Source organism: Boleophthalmus pectinirostris, unplaced genomic scaffold (genome assembly GCF_026225935.1).
Source record: "Boleophthalmus pectinirostris isolate CB_2022bp ecotype Guang Dong unplaced genomic scaffold, ASM2622593v1 HiC_scaffold_19, whole genome shotgun sequence".
Classification (NCBI taxonomy): Eukaryota; Metazoa; Chordata; class Actinopteri; order Gobiiformes; family Gobiidae; genus Boleophthalmus; species Boleophthalmus pectinirostris.
The window spans coordinates 19,455,042-19,472,316 of NW_026571140.1; the positions used below are offsets into that span (position 1 = coordinate 19,455,042).

Here is a 17,275-nt window from a genome sequence, read left to right on the forward strand (position 1 = left end):
AGACCCAGGTGTTTGGTGTTTTATTGCGATCTCAGATCCCAGTATTTTACAGCCACGATTTTTACAGTGAGTCCACAGGTGTGACTGATCTCTCCACGCATGAAATGAGACGTTTAAACAAGAGCAGCTCTGTGTAACCTCGTCCTTAAAAAACCCGCGCAAACTGGATCGTGACTATGTTTTCTCAGACAACAATCAGACATAAAGCTTTCACTCTGCTAGTACCCCTGTGTATTTTAATTCAGTTGATTAAAATGCTCACGAAAAGTGACACCTGCTATCATTTAGTTCCCAGTAACTCCCTGCACAGTCAGAATTAAACCAAAAAACTGTTTTTGCAGCTTATAATAATTGTTATAATTAGGTAATTTTGTGATTGTATCAGTCTGCCCATGCAAACCACTGCCCACAATAAATGGACTATTATAAAAAGCGCCACCGTGGCCATTGGGATGAGCACTATTGGACAGAGTGTTCTTAAGAAAAGGACACAATTTTAACAGTGACAAACAATGTTTATTAATATATATAAATATATATAAAGACACTTCTCCCTTATCACATTATATTTGCACTTAAAAAGAAAGTAAGATGGCACAAAAAATAACATTAAATTATCACTACATAAGTGACCTTCTATGGAAATAAGAATTGTTTTAAACACTGTGGGTTAGCCCCATTAAAGAACATTGTAATGACCTTATAAGTCCAATATCTCTTATCTAAATTAAATTATAATTATCTAAGAGCTGAAAGGCTCAAAAGCTGAAAATGTCCTAAATGCATCCCAAGTACCAGAAACATAAATACATTGTAACACATGTAATACATGATAACATCAGTCACTTTCCACTCTCATTCTAAAATAAGATATAATGGTAAAGGCACCAGTGCATTTTAAGCCTTAGACAATAGATAATTGATCTTAAAATCATCATATTCTTTATTTTGTACTTGGGCCATGGGTGATCTCCCTTCAAAGTCAGCGTGCTGGTGGTGGATCTGCAAAGGAGTCTATCTATGGCGTTTTTATGTCTTTATTGTAATAGTCATTCTGTTTGGTCTGCTGTTACTGATACTGTGTTCTCCTTTATCTGCAGTTTTATGGGGAGAAAGGTGTACGGTTATTGAGAGGGGAGCTGGTTTCCCTGGCAGCCCTTGAGTCCTGCTGGATGACTCACAAGGCCAAAGACGTCATCATATTCAGGCTAAATGCTATTGCCACAGCTGCAACTGTGAAAGTCACCAAATGGAGGAGAAAAACATGATCCAAAGAGGAAGGACAGAAATGTGTATGTTTGGTTATAGTTACCAGTCACTATCACAAGGAATGATATAACATGCCACACTGCTGCTCTATCAGGCAGATTGTCTGACCCAAATACATAATGATTTTAATGATCAAATTACAGCTTTTAGTCCATTGTTAAAACCACTTAAAGGTCCTATATTATGCAAAATTGAATTTTAAGACATGTTATAATGTTGTAACCTCCTCATAAACATACCTGGAGTTGTGTTTTGTTTCATTCTCACATGTAATCCCATTATTTGTCTGTCTACATCTCCAAAGCTCAAAATACATTCCTTCAAAACTCTGTTCATAACTGATGAGTTGTTATTGCTTTACCTGGAATGTTCCACAGTATGGCATTAAATTGATCTGCATGTATTTAATTGCAGGTAAACAAAAGAAAACTCTTGAAAAAGATGCATTCTTCTTACTGTGAGCAGGCTTGTCTCTCCATAGTTTTGACCTGTAACTTGGCCTTGGCCTTGTCCTTGCATTCATGGAAATTTAATGCCCTACTGTGAAAAATTCTAGACAAAGCAATAGTTTTTTATTTTTTTTTTATTCTGCTTTACTGATTGCAGCTCAGTTCTAAATAAATAGTTTTGGAAGAATAAGGTTCAGACAAATACACAACTTTAGTAGTCTGCACTTAGAGAATCATGACACTATAGACCTATGTTTGAGACAGTTTCTGTTTGGGCAAATTGTAGGTGATAACAAGAATTTAAAGGATTATAAATTAATACATTGATAGTTTAAAGAGCACAGTCTAATATGTGCAGAGTAGGGGTAGTGAAGGTGAGGATTAGAGATCTGCTTTCCAAGAGGCCATGTAGTAAAAGAGGACATGAATTTACTTTGGTGTGAAATAAACAGATGTAGAGGAAATGGTTGGGGAGACACACAGACAGACAGACAGAGACACAAAAATAAGTCAAAGTTAATTTATAAATCCAGATGAGTTATTCCCGTGATGTGGCAGTTGACTCTAATAAAGGAGACAAACTTTACTTTCACCTCAATCCTATGCATAGTGTCTGTTTGGCCAAAAGATCAACATGTTAAGAACTTGATGCGTCTAATTTGAGCCTTCATAATATTTGTCTGTATGTGTCCTCACAGGGACAGGGTGCACTGGATATTTGTTACACTGCAGTAATGGGCTTACAGTACATGAGTGCTGCTCTCTTTGCCTCCTGGGGCTTTAGCTCTAGATGGAACAGGCTCTCCCCAGAGCCCTGCCTTTCTGCTAATTGAGGCCCACTAAAGCCTGGTTGCCATGAAGCGCAATCCCACAACGAGGTGCTACTTTTAGTGACCGTCCTTTTGGGAGAGACAGTAAAAGTAAGTTTGAAGAGAATATTTAGATTTATCTTTTTCACAGTATTACATAAAGCTATTAATTTTGCATCTTATGAGAATTAAACAACATTTTGAACAGAAAGGCTTCATAATACATGGACATCATATTATAATTATATGACTTGTGCTATATTTTGGATAGGCCAAATAAATTCAAGTGTAGAATTGCATACAGTCTTTTCAGGAGCACTATGTACATCAGAAATCTGAACTTAGTGGCCTGGCTTCTGTCACATGAGCCAGCTTTTGCTCAGCAGTGTCCCTGTCTTGTGCCACTTTGGATATAAATGAATGCTACAGACTTAAAAAAGGCTCTGGTTTGATTTAGACATTATTGCACTTTTGGTGTTGAGTGCTGCAGAGACAGAGTTACTTTCAGCTGGCAGCCAAGATGATTTAGGAGGATGGAGACAAGACGGTGTAGCTTATTTTAGGAGAGTGTTATGTGCTGAGTAAATATTTTGTGATTTTTTTTTTTGGGGGGAAGTTGGGTTTGGTTCCATTGCTCATTATGTACCATTATCCACTGTCCCCTTTTCATATGTTTTTGTAGCAAATATTTGGACAAGCTATTTGTTCTATGACAGTATATTAACAGAGGGTATTTTAGGGCTCATAATATGTTATTTTCTGCTATATATAATGTTGTTTCTTTATCAAAAACATACCCGGAGTTGTGTTTTGTTTCATTCACAAATGTTTAACACACAAATCCTGCAGATTTAGGCTGAGTTTGTCTCTCAAACAGAAAATACCTTTTGATGTTATGTGTTAATACAGGAAGTGCTCCACTTTGTTTTTAAAGTCCATACACCTTCATTAGAATCATCTGGATAATTTCTGGAAGTTCCAGCTCTACTAAACAAAAGGAAAAAAGTGTATGTTAACTTGAAAACTACTGCTTCATGATATCACAAGGTGGAAGAGAGAATTTTGAACTTCAGAGATATACACAGCCCAGTAATACAGAATTACATGTATGAATGAAACAAAATACAACTCCAAATATGTTTTAGATGAGGTAACAACATTCCAATATGGATTTTAGTCTTTGTCCTGTCTTTTTCAATTGGCAAAAATCCTCAAAATGTCTTTCTTCAAAAGTAGTGAGCTTACTGAAACATTCCAGGCAAAGCAGCAGCATCTCCATGGACACAAAGGAGGTGCACTCTCTGCCAAAAAAAAGTTTCATAGAGGACCTTTAAAATGTAGCAACTCTTACTGAATTATTAATCAAAGTTTTTACAAGTTTGATAAATTGATCACTTTCAAGTATTTGATACCTCCAGTGTTATCCTGTGACTTGTTGATGTTTGTCAGGTCAGCCAAGTGCAACATCTGTGGTGCAGGAGGCATGGTGCACTGACTCCGTGTGTTGTTAGAGATTGTGGCTTTTGATCTAATAGAGCTCCCTTCGGCCAGAGTGTCTGTGCAGCAAATCTGAAACAATGCAGAGGGGGACGACCTTTAGACACAGGTGACACCCACAGCAATCAGCACCAACAAAGATAAGTCCTTTTTATCACTTTTCTGACAATCAATGACTCCGCCCTCTTTCCCCCCATTTTTTTCCTGCTACCTGCATTCTACAAATTGGAAAATTCAGCCGTTACAGTCACCAATCAAAAGCACAAATACGGTGTAAGAAGTATGCATTTTGTTTTCCCAGTATCAGTCCCATTGTCATTGCTTCCTGTTGTGGCCATTAACCCATTTACAGCTGCGTTGACTGTGTGCACAGCTTTGTACAGAGTAGTGAAAAGGACAAAGGTGGAGAAATCCAAGTTAAATGTAGATAAAACTGAGTTATATCGGTGTTTGTTTAAAAATATTTGTTGATGAAATTATGGTAAGGTGTTCACAAAGGCATCTTGTATTGTTCAGTCAACCTTTTTATTTTGAAAACATATGGAAGAAACATAGTTACAACATATAACGGAGGGTCTCGGAAGTTATTTCTGCGTTTAGATCAACTATCACCTCACACCATCAAAAACAATGGATGTTTTATGATCTGATGAATCTAAACAAAGCAAAATGACTGGCCTTTGCGACATGGATAAAAAAATATAGCAATATTAATGGGACATTTTTGCATAAAACCATATGTTGTGTAATGTTCTGCTTTTAACAGCACATGGGACTTTATATGTTTTTCTGCAAGGAGGCACAAACACAATCATTTGAAAAGGTTGTGTCAGTCATACAGGTTGCTCTCACTACAGGATCTGCAAATGCCATCAATCATGTGCAGCAGCGGGCAGGACAGTGGAGCTGTGATGGATGAGAGCAGAGAAATGAGACGGAGAGGAATGCACCATACGTCCACAGTGTCGCGCCAAGTTTACACGACAACAACTCATAGACAGCAAATGTAATAGTGTTATTGTGGCATTAGTGGTTGTTCCCTTATCTTCACTATGTCAGCTGCAGACAAATGTATTTAACTTTCAGATTGAGTGAACCTTACATTTTCATTTTCTGTTCAAAATATTTCACATAAATTACTTTTGTTTAATTGGTTATAATAAAGTAATAAAATAAATAATAAAGTAACTGTATTTTTAAAGATTGCAGTGCACATTTGTCTTTAAAAATACTAAGATATAGGCAAGGTTTATTGCTGCGTTAAAGCAAAAGCAGTCAAAGTTAATTGTACATGTGACCAGGTGGTGATAATTGTTTGGAGAGACAGAAATAGTGGCTAAAGCAGAGCTGCTCAGTCAAAGCAGCTGTTGGGAAAACACTGAGCATAAAGCAGACATCCTGGGCCATCCTGTCGCTACAACACCAATAATCTCACCACTGAGTTGGACATCCTCTGTGCACTGTAAGGCTATGGCATGTTTACAGTATGTTGTGAATGTTATGTGGCTTGGTCTGCCTATATTTTATTTATTATGATGACCAATTATGCGTGGCTCTTTTGTTTGGTAATAGTCAGCTCATCTAGCCTATAGGTGGTCAAGTGCTTGACTCACATTTGTCCAATTAGTCAAAAAGGTTTCCAACACTAAACTCCCCAGTCATAACAATAATATTAAACTGGTGTGATTTCACTGAACCTTTGTTTGACCATTATATGTAACATTGGTTAAATATTGCTATTCAAGAAGGGACACTAAATTGAAGCTTAAAACTAATGTTTGAGCAAAAATATTGCTTTTTGACTTTTTCTCACTTGACTGACAATGTGTTCGTAGCTTTTCTTGCCCAAATAATGGCCATTTAGAAAAGCTGATGTTTTGGTTAAATATTTGCCCACATGGACTGTGGTTCTATGGTCAAAACTTAATGTCTCGTGCATTGACTAAAGTCCAACACAGACATGACTCAGGGTTCTTACTTTTTTAATCAGTGTGCCAGACAGCCAATAAACCAAACCCAACAATCCAACCAAAACAAGCCTAGTGAATCATAAGAACAGGCTATTTAGGCAAGCATGACTTTTATTAAATCTACACTGCCATCTGCTGGTGAAAAGCCAAACGGGCATGGTCTCTAAAACTAAAAACACATGTGAAATGAAGGCTCAACTACCTTTAAAAATGTATGTTTAAAGGCTCTTCACATCAAGCAAATTATCTCCAGTCCGAACTGGTCAGGCAGCTTTAGGAGATAGCCTACTGTCACAACTATGAAGTAACCAAAGGCAACAAAAATAAGTAAGAGAAAAACAAATTGAACTCTACACAAGGCAGTTTTGAAATGTTTGATGTGTTAATGTTTCCTATTATTAGTGTATATTTTAGGATAAGTGAACAAATATTCTAATGTTACAGGTAGCTCACTGTAGCTACGCGCAGACAGTGCGCAGTCAGTGCGCAGTGCACGGAGCCTACGGCACAACTGGAGCACGGAGAAGCTTCTCGTTGTTTAAGTCTCGCGTTTTTTTCCCTTTGGCCACAGTCTGAGCGAAACGCCACCACAGCAGCGGTGACTGAAGAGACCAGACGGGAGTAAGCGGCCCTTTGGCTGATCTCTGTGGATTTGAGGCGAAAGAAGCACCAATAACTAAAATGACCAGTGGGTATCGACATATATTTGGACTGTAAGGCTTCTGTGTACTCTGAACGTTTTCTTGTTAGTCTTTTGATCGTGGCTTTCGGCCCTGTTAGCATTGCGTCGTCTTTTCTTTGAAACAACCAAAACAAAGTAGCGCTATGAACCGATTTCTTTAACGATGCAAAGGGTTGTTTCATTCACTTTTACACGATACGTTAAATAATTACAACTATATGGACGTGATAAATATGCTAAGTTACACTACGTTCGACGAACATTTGTCAACAACGCAAAGCTAATGCTAGTAGGTCACTCGTTTAGCCTCGGCCTGCAATGAATCCCCGAATAAGGTGGAAAAGAATATATCATGTGACCTACCTTGAGGCAATAGCGTTGCGGTAATAATAATATTTAGCTTATAGCGATACATTTTGTCACTCCATCAGACGCACAACTCTGGTAAAATGGGTTAATGCTTAGATGTCGCTTGTTTTCAGTGTCTGCGTGAAGCGGCTCTGTAGCGCCCCCATGCCACGTTGGCTTGTGTTAAACTTTTATTCTACATCTGGGAGATGTTTGGTCCTTTCTAATACGTAATGCTCAATTTGATAACTGATTTATTTTTTCATTTCTTGATTTATAGGGGGAAACCAACGTGAGCTTGCACGCCAGAAGAATGCCAAAAAGCAGAATGAACAAGGCAAAGGGAAGAGGAACGAGGATGGGCTGTCTGCTGCAGCTCGGAAGCAGAGGTAAACAGTCAGTGGATGCATTTACAATTGGATCTTGTTTTTGTCATCACAAATAATACCCTGTGTAATTTGTGTTTTTTTTTTTTACTTGTCCTAACTGGATCTCTTCCCCCTCTTGTCTGGTAGGGATGCTGAAATAATGCAGCAGAAGCAGAAAAAAGCAGACGAACAGCCGAAAGGAAGCACAAAGAAGTAGCTGTGTTTCCTGAGCATCAAACTTGTCTAAATATTTATCAGAATGGATACGTGATCTCAGTTTCAAGAATCCAGGAGCCTTCTCTCTCCCCCTGGCTAATGACATTGCATTTTGGATTAGTGATTTTACTTGCTAAAATTGTCTGCTAGCAGTTGTCCAGAGCTGATGCTGCATGCACAGGGGCATCAGCAGCATCAACTACATGAGAGAAATGAAACTTGTTGTTGCAAAGTGTATATGTAACATGTGTGTATTTTTGTACAAAAGCCCCCCTGTCGGTTTCAAATAAAGTGTATCTTTTTAGTTCATACAATATTGCCTGTTTAGTTTGCGATTGTGGTTAAATTGTAATGTTTATCAGGAACGGGAAGGCTAAAAGTCCTAGTGATGACACAATTGTTAAATAATTTGCAGTTGGCTGGTTTTACAGTTAAGTTTGGGTTATAAAATGTTCTGCTTTCCCCCAGTCCTAACTTTGGATGACGTTGCAACTGATCTATTATGAACAACTGTTTAATATGAATTTACCCATGTAACTGTGTAGTGAGAAAATAAATGCTGATAATTATTCACAGATATAGGAACTTAAACATCGCTCACCCAACAGGCTCAGAACATGATCTGGAATAGCTCAAGTTTACCGCCAGGTGGCGACCTTTACCACAAAACATTTCAAGGTAAATTTTCTAAACTGTTAAACGAAATTGACACATGAAAAATTACAAATTTCTACAGTGCATATGCAGGGCTGACCCTTTGTATTTGTGAGTAGGCAATATCACAAGCAAGTGGAGGCAAAATTTAAGAATAATTGCATTATCACAGTTGTTGTGAAACTGAAAGTGTGACGTTAATATTTGTGATATTGTGATAAAAATAGAGAAGGTCAACTCAGCAATATCAAACTTATGAGGCTGGACTGTAATATTTAATTTAATTTATATATATTATACCATTCACTATACATTTATAAACTTGGGTCTACTGTTAAAAACAGTGATCAGATACTCAGTTCATTTATCCAGAGGTCACTTTATTAAGTGTAGAAATAAATAGCCCTTATTTTCTATTGAGATTGCCATATAGGATAGTACAGAGCAAATGCAAATTATACACAACACAGTAATTGTTTTTGAGGGCTTGGTTATGCTACATTGATTTGCTAATAATGAATAGCAAACCAGTTTGTTGCCTCTTGATGAAGCAGATGCACCACTGTTGCTAAAAGTAAATAACATTTGGCAAGTTGATAAAACATAAGATTTCTGGTTTTCCAGAAGTCAGTATTACTGTTGCAAAGTATAGTTTATAATAAAGAGTTATATCAGACACAGTAATATTATAACTCAAAATTGAAGAGACGATGTATATGACGGTAAAATAGATATACAACTAGCCATGCCCAAAATAGGAGAGTTACACCCAATACAGTAGGTCTACATGTCAAATTGATTGCGTTACGTTCTTGTATGCAGATGTTATTTTTTATTTTTTGTTTGTACTGTAGCCTACATTCTTGCATACCTTTGCCATCTGGTGTTGACAAAAGGGAAAAAAAGCATCTCAAGGACAATGTATGCAGAGTGTTTACGGTCTTCTGAAACCTAATCAGTGTAGGCTAGGCAAAAAAGAGAAGCTACAATGTTCAGTTTACTATTGAGTACTTTAATTTTTTTTTTTTTTTCTGAACTTGAAAATATCAGTAGCTTGGCTATGCCATTCTTCTTAATAAGTTAAATGTCAAAAAACTTAAATCAGTGTCTTACCTTTTGGTTTCACAACTACTTCCTTCAAAACATATAGGTTTTTCAACAACCAGACACTTTACACACTATTGCATATTTTGTTCCTCTATTCAGAAAATGGAAAAAATAAATAGTTTTAAATTCTGTACTCAATATTGTGTTTTAATTGTAAACATGTAATTATTGAAATAGACCTAGTACAGTCCCTGACAAAAGTCTTGGCGCTTATCCATTTTGTAGAAACAAAAGCTTATAACCTGACTTTAAATGAATCGATTGGTTTTAGAAATGTCTCATATGAAAGCTAAAACCCTCCCAAATTATGCTCAATATACTAAAATAAATTTGCTTCAGTGAAGAAAGATTGATCATTTAATTAACACAGAAAGGTCAGATTTTGGCAAGACAAAAGTCTTGTCACCTTGTCATATGATGCACCCAATCCTAGATTACAGCCTCACCTGTGATCAGTTACTGATCAATCAGTTAGTGTTTGTGTATAAAAAGAACCCCAGCACACCAGACCTTCACATCAACTGCAACTTGACCTCTGACAACATGCCTAAGATCCACCCTGAGACCAAAGTGTTAATTATCAAGAGGCTGAAGACCAGATCCACTGCTGAGGTGGTGACACCTTCAATGTGTCTCAGCGTCAAGTACAAAGAATAAGAAAAAGATCTGAAATGACTGGAGATGTTTTTGACAAGCCCAGGTCCGGCAGACCCAGCAAGACAACTGCTCGGGAGGACCGTTTGTTGATTCGAAAATCCAGCCCCTTTTCCACTGCAGCAGAGCTCCACCAGGCCTGGTCACCTCAAGTCCCTGTGTCAACCACAACAGTGGACACTGGAAAAGTGGCAGAAGGTGGATTTCTCAGATGAATCCTCGGTTGAATTACATCACAGCCGCCGCAAATATTGCAGGAGACCTACTGGAGCCCACATGGATCCAAAAAACCAGAAACGACCCAGAAAACAGTTAAGTTTGGTGGCAGAAAAATCATGGTCTGGGGTTCCATCCAGTATGGGGTGTGCGAGACATTTGCAGGGTGGAAGGCAATATCAATAGCCTAAAATATCAAGAAGTATTAGCTCCTCTTACATTCCCAACCATAAAAGGGGTCAAATTTTGCAGCAGGATGGTGCTCCATCGCATACTTCTATCTCTACATCAAAGTTTCTCAAGGCGAAGAAGATCAAGGTGCTCCAGGACTGGCCAGCCCAGTCACCAGACATGAACATCATTGAGCATGTCTGGGGTAGAATGAAAGAGGAAGCATGGAAGGCAAAACCAAAGAATCTTGATGAACTCTGGGAGGCATGTAAGACGCTTTCTTTGCTATTCCTGATGACTTCATCAACAAATTGTATGAATCATTGTTGAACCGCATGGGTGCAGTCCTTCAAGCTCATGGAAGTCATACAAGATATTAAATATGGATCTCACAGCACCACTACTTAATTCACTGATGTTATGCAACATATTTTTGTATTTGAAGTAAATTATTTGTTCAATTTTCTGTAGGCGACAAAACTTTTGTCTTGCCAAAATCTGACCTTTCTGTGTTCATTAAATGATCAATCTTTCCTCAATGAAGTTAATTTATTTTAGTATATTGAGCATAATTTGGGAGGGTTTTAGCTTTCGTATGAGACATTTCTAAAACCAATCGATTAATTTAAAGTCAGGTTATAAGCTTTTGTTTCTACAAAATGGATAAGCGACAAGACTTGTCAGGGACTGTATATTGAAGGGGGGATTAACTCAATCTAGGCCTATGTTATTTTATTTACTGTTTTATTGTCTGTCCTGTGGAAAAGTTTCAAGTCTAGACAAGCAACGATGGAAGCACATGTGGTCTAAAATGAAGAAAACAGAAGAATACCTCAAATAATTGGGTTAAATATGTTTCCAGATGCCCCTTTTCCACTGAGATCAGATTTTGTAAGCACCCTGTGTGATTTATAAATCAGAAGTACATCAGTTGAGTATTACTTCCAGAAACAAAAACTGCTGAATTCTGTTTGTTGAAAGTCTGGATTTAGTAATTAAATATGCTCATGTCTCTGCAAAGTGATAGTGACAAAGAAAATACTACACTACATACAAGAAAACAATAACAGAAAAGACAGTGGTGTATTTCATAATTCATTTATTTTAAAAAAATTAAAATAAAGTGCTTTTTATGTACATTATAATAAAAACAACAGTCACAACCTCAATGATACAAAAAATACAGTTCACAATGTTATTTGTACACAAATGAAAGAAAAATCATGCAGGCAAGACCACATTTGTCTAGTTTCAGTCAACAGTAAGCTTATGGTGTTTTCTGAGGCAAAGCGGTTGGTTCAGGGGTTGTACTTATCTGACTGTTGTTCTGTACAACTCAAGTATGGGATTGATTTTTGTTTTTTGGTCTGCATTTTTGTAATTAAATTAAAATTATACATGACGTCAAAGCATGATTTGCCTACTTGAACCACTGTAGGAAGATGAAACGTTGCTGCACAATCACTGGCCATTGTATTAGGTATACCCAGTTCATTTAAAAAATAGCTTAGGTTGGACAAAAAGGGGGAATTAGACGTTACACCAATTCTGACATCAACATTTCTAATCTAATCTGTATAAATTTTAATGATAGGTTCCAAAAAGAGAAAAACAATTATACAAAGCTGGGCAATTGGTGTCTAAAATCAAAGAACAATGGTTGTTCTGAGATTAATAAGACAATATAGGAACTCAAACAGTGATGAGAGGAACAGTCCAACCCTGCATAACCAAAGTGTCCCTAATTAAGTGGCCAGTGTGTGCATACCGTAGTTGATTACATTCACGTTTAGAGCTTTACTGAGGAGCCACTCAAAATAAAGCATCTTGTAATATCATTGTTTGCTTTCTTAAATAATAAAAGCATGTCATTAATAAATAACACTATCTATTATATAACAATATTTACCTTTTGGTATTTTTTCACTATTAAGGTCCAAAGGTAGTATATGTCTGCTTTTGAATGCACCATCAGTTGTTGCTAATACTGAAGCCTCACAGGTTTTTGTCCTATGTTGTTCAAAAGCAGAAAAAGAAGAGGCAGCTCCCGGTCTGCACAGTTATGGGTGAGGCTGTACATCTGTTGACCCGTCTTGTGTTATGTTTTGGGCTTATAGGTTTGGCCCCTGGAGGCCTACAATCACTGTGTATGTGTATGTTGGAAAGGTCTATGCGGTGGAAAAGTGGACATGTGGCGCACACCTTAAGGCAGAACAACAGTTTTTTCGAAAAGGTGTTTGGAAAATTCAAATGCTTTTCAAGGTCATTACTAAAGCAGGACATTGAGTTGTATTTATGTTTCATATTGTAAATAAGACAAGATCGGTTTCATTTGTGACACAGGAAAGATTAAAACTGCATTTGCATTAAAGTTGTGACTAATCCAAAACCCGAAACTAGACCTGAACTAAACCGGTTCTAAACAAAGTTTAGAACAGGACAAAACCAAGCCCAAATCAGGACTTAAATAACCAAATAATGGCAAGAGTGAATGCACCCTTAGAATAACATTCATTTAAATAAGCGAGTTAGCTTTAGAAAACACAAAGCACCCTTAAAATATAGTATAATATACTATGTATACTTAAAATATGCAAACCTATATGTAACCTAGAGTCTGTGCTGGTCCCAAATAAGTAATGAACAATGAGGCATTTGATTTGATATATACATCTAAAGACCCAATGAATATGCTAATCACTGCATGCTATGGCAGGAAATTATTTAAGATAAAGAAAAGGATTTCAAACTAATCACTGGACAAAGATTTATTATTGGTTTTCAAAATGGGAGCAATTACTGCTACTAATGTTAAGTTCTGCTTTAAGATGCTGTGTCCAATGTATGACTGTAGTGTGTTTGGAGATGTGCAGAGCTGTGCAAGAGGGAAAATGCAAGTTGAAGTAGGCAATAAAGCACTATGGAAGAAATAAAAAAAAATGTATCAGCAGTGTTCACTCTAGTTTCAAAAGTATCTCTACAACACGTCTTGCACAAGGTCCCTTAAAACACACAATAATAACCACATTGTATTTACACAACAAAAAGATAGAAAATCACACTGAGAATGCTGTGCAATTACTTGGTCATCTTGTAGCAGTTACATAGCATGTCGTCATCTGCGCGGTGTTTTAATGGCAACTTTCTGTACAGCATACTATATAGATACCGTTTTATGGTAGGTACAGCGAATTGTGCCATGATGTCTCTGTAGGCATCTAAATATAGTTTGAATTATGTTTACAATACTGACTTATTTTATGTCTTTGGAAATATCTGCTAGGTATTAGGTCTAGGGTGCAGTGTGTATGTGACTGACCGCACTGGTCCCTGTACAATTTTGATTTGAAGGAATTATTTGCGTAGCAGCCAGACACGCTTGTTCTCTCAGTAGTTGCTTGAATTTCATTTTGCTGAAATGTGCAAATGCGGACACCCTGATAACTTGTGCTTTCACATTAGGCTGATGTGTTGACTTGAGCACAGTGAATGCCATCTACAGAAGTGTAACCTGGGGGATTATATTGAGCCAAATATACAGCTCTGTGCATCTACATGATTAACAGTGCATCTGCAGTCTGGACAAGAGACCACAAAATATTATTCAATTGTTAACACAGCGGCAGTTGAAATACATCTTTTCTATCACCCTTTCATTGAGCTTTTAAGCATTAAACAGCAAACAGATGACATATTGTTAGTGCTTGTTGAGCTCAAAAGTACCCATAATTCACTAACACTAAAAAGTCAAAGATTTGTCATCTGACAACCATATGACATGATCATATAGTATTTTCTTTTGGCCCTTATTCCATTTCAGTATGTCCATCAGAGTCTGTTATTGTGTTAAAAGCTAACAGTCTAGAGAAGTCCCCATGCACTTCACATTTGCTTATTATTAGTGCTGTGATTAGTCAGTGAAACTTAAGACTTAAGTTTCCATTGCTATGTGCTCTTCAACACTGAGTAATGCTAACAAAAAGCATGATGTGGTTGTGGTTGGTACTGGACGGATGGCACTATTGCATTTAGGTAAGACAATCAAAGAGTATTTTTGGCACTTGGCACGGGATGAATTCAGTGCTGTCCTGATGGTACAGATGAGTCCCCTTTATCCTTGGCGCTGTCACAGACATAAAAAGCCTTATTTTTCCAGACTTACTTGAATCCAGAGTAGTGTCTATCTTTCTCAGTCATCCTGGTCGATTGTTCCATGTGAAATAGACAGACCTCAAAACAGCCACTTGCATTGAGGAGGTGCATGTCCATAAAGGACTGCTGGTCCTTAAATTAGTTCTGGACCAGCAGTCACTGACATGTACCAGTCGCCTAAATTTTTGCTCCCACTGAAATTGAAAATCGTTTTCTCCATGCTTTTCATTTAATAACATGTGCATCCAAAAGTCTTTAATGTGATGGAACAGATGGTTTTCTTTTACTCCAAACCCTGAACCTTGTTGCTTGTACATATAGCTCTTGTATGCAGACAGATGCTCTACTGATAATGTGCAGTAGTGTATTTTTGAAATAAAAATTCAAATCAAAAGATCTAGAGATCATTGATGTTGAATAATTTAATGACATTAGAAGATACTATGATGTGTTTCATCCATCTCTCTCTCCATTTGTACATTCACCAGTGGCCATGACATGAGGACAATGGCGTCTTGTGGCCCGGGCTCAAACTGCGCTGCACCTTTTTTCTCAGTCCCAGATTAACCCGGACCATCCGCTGGCTTTGGAGTGGAAATGGTTAAATGAAATGACCTCCGCTATTATCACAGAATGACGATGGCTAAAATAAAACATATGCTGTGATGTAGGAGGCTGTCAGCTTTTCCTCTCCCTGCTCATTTGGCCTGTATCCCCCGCAAAGATACAAGACTGGCGTTTTTACATAAACTGTGCTCTTTCATACAATAGAGTCTTTTATCTCCGAGCCTAGCCTTACTCTGGGTCGTGGGCAGGTTGGGGAGTATTCAACATGGCTTTCTTTTGCATTGAGCGGCCTTCTGTCAGACGCCTCCGAGAAGCTCTTGCTGTTGTCCGGCGAGGACTCGTGTGTGGGTGTGCTGCAGATATAGTTGTCGTTCAATGTCTGGTAGCCCTTATGATCAGATGTGGATACAGGAATAGTGTTGCCATTCAGCGGGAGGCTTTCAGTGGGCTTTCCAACTATTCTGGGCTTCTTTTGCTGCATATTAGGGCACTCTCCTTGCTTTAACATTGACTTCATATGGTCTCTGTTTCTGTAAATGACAAACAATGAGAAGACCACCAAGGAAAAGGCCAGCAGGGCACAGACCACGATGAGTTCATTCCAGTAGGTTTTGGTGTGCACTTGCTCAGAGCGAGATTGACCAGGGAGGATGATTGTTTTTTCCTGCTCCACATGAGGCGTTCTTGAGTGTCCAAACAGCGTAGTGCTCTCCTGACGTGGCTCGGCTCTCACGCAGTAATTGGCCAACAGCTGACGAAAGCCCTCCTCCTCGGACCAGCATTCATACGTCTCTATCTTGTCTACTTGTGCCACCACCACTAGGTTTCCTTCTGGGGTTGCATACAGGGACTGGCTGGCGCTGTCACTGTAATGCCACTTCCTACGTGCCAAATTGGAGCGCAGCTTACACGGCAGGACTCGAAATGTGTTGGCTGGGATTGTGACAAACTGGCAGCGACCACCTAAAGAAGAAAGATTTTCAAAAAAAGAATTTGTACACAGTATAATGAAGGATTGTATTTTCATTTGAGTTTTGCACAATTGCCGTCTACCTCTTCCTGGCTACATGTTTCGCAACAGTATGTGTCAATTTGTGCTGACAACTCACTGAGCAGATGCGCTGTAATTAAAGATCTGAGTGTACAAATAACACACTCACGAGAAGCTGCTGGTCTGGCAGATCTGGCACTGGGGAATGTCCTGTTACAAATGGCTGAAGTATCAGCCTCCTCCACATCTTGCTGCCAATGGCTGAGACAAAACACAGCAAACAAAACAAATGTGTTAGTGGGCCTAATAAGAGACATTTTAACAGTCAAAGTCTTTCATTTAGCATGAGTATACCCTAGTCTTTGTGACCAAGGCAATAATGTTCTTCCAGAGACTACATGTTCAAACACATGACTGTAAGTCATGTAAAAAGGGCTTAAAGGTACACAGCGTAACTTTTCTGGTGGGGGTGTGGCGGGAGGTGTATGCTACCTAGTTGATTTTATTGCTTTGTTGCTAATATTCAACAGTATGGCAGATAGATTTAGTGCGATAATGTGTAACATTTTGGTGAATCATTAAGGACAAATTGATTTTGTACCGTACACTTAAAGCAAAGCATTAAAGACATGCATTTGTCACATTCTTATATGTCAGTTTCATGGCAATAATCTCTCCTATTTTAATACTTTAGTACTTTCTGCCTCTTTGCTTTATTTCCTAATACTGTCTTACCTATCTGGTGGTGCCATCCTGACATCCCGACACATCTTCCCTGTCCAGGCGCAGTAGGGGTCTCTGGACAGGACACACTCTCCACAGCTCACATAGTTGGAGCAGTTGGCCACGGCAACCTCCACCAGTCCAGAGTGGGACGAAACAAACAAAAGGCCCTTCAGAGAGCAAAGCAAGAAACAAAACAGGATCAAACCAGCTCTCCATACAACAATAATTACTGAAAATAAACACAAAACTTCAAGCTATACTAAGGTCTAATTTTAGCCAGCTGCTCTTCCATTTGAAACCACCAATGTAATTTGATTATGGGGACATATGGCAACCATATTGATGATGTCAGTGCTTGTCACATGGCAGGCACACAGTCTCTCTCTAAAAGCACAGACATTCACAAATGCATTTACCTGCAGGCATGAT

The 17,275-nt window shown here is 38.2% G+C and overlaps 2 protein-coding genes and 1 long non-coding RNA gene across 3 annotated transcripts in view; 1 reads left to right on the forward strand and 2 right to left on the reverse strand.

The window, feature by feature from the left end:
* Window positions 1–556: 556 nt before the first annotated feature.
* LOC129409199 (uncharacterized) lies at window positions 557–7,171 on the reverse strand. The gene is made up of 3 exons (XR_008632274.1): window positions 7,040–7,171; window positions 3,940–4,096; window positions 557–3,828 (listed from the first exon to the last, which is right to left on the reverse strand). It is a non-coding gene; the product is annotated as an uncharacterized LOC129409199 (long non-coding RNA).
* On the forward strand, window positions 6,524–7,922 carry LOC110175409 (small EDRK-rich factor 2). The gene is made up of 3 exons (XM_020941581.2): window positions 6,524–6,682; window positions 7,305–7,413; window positions 7,540–7,922. The coding sequence occupies exons 1-3, from the start codon at window positions 6,676–6,678 to the stop codon at window positions 7,607–7,609; spliced, it is 186 nt and encodes a 61-aa protein (XP_020797240.1). The 5' UTR covers window positions 6,524–6,675; the 3' UTR covers window positions 7,610–7,922.
* A 3,570-nt stretch (window positions 7,923–11,492) lies between these two features.
* sema4ba (sema domain, immunoglobulin domain (Ig), transmembrane domain (TM) and short cytoplasmic domain, (semaphorin) 4Ba) overlaps window positions 11,493–17,275 on the reverse strand; it is a 35,724-nt gene continuing 29,941 nt past the window's right edge. Inside the window, exons 13-15 of the mRNA XM_020941424.2 lie at window positions 16,856–17,013; window positions 16,290–16,381; window positions 11,493–16,092 (exon numbers count right to left, since the gene is read on the reverse strand). Coding sequence (XP_020797083.1) covers window positions 15,323–16,092; window positions 16,290–16,381; window positions 16,856–17,013 — 1,020 coding nt within the window. The 3' untranslated portion in view covers window positions 11,493–15,322. The remainder of the gene's footprint in view (window positions 16,093–16,289; window positions 16,382–16,855; window positions 17,014–17,275) is intronic.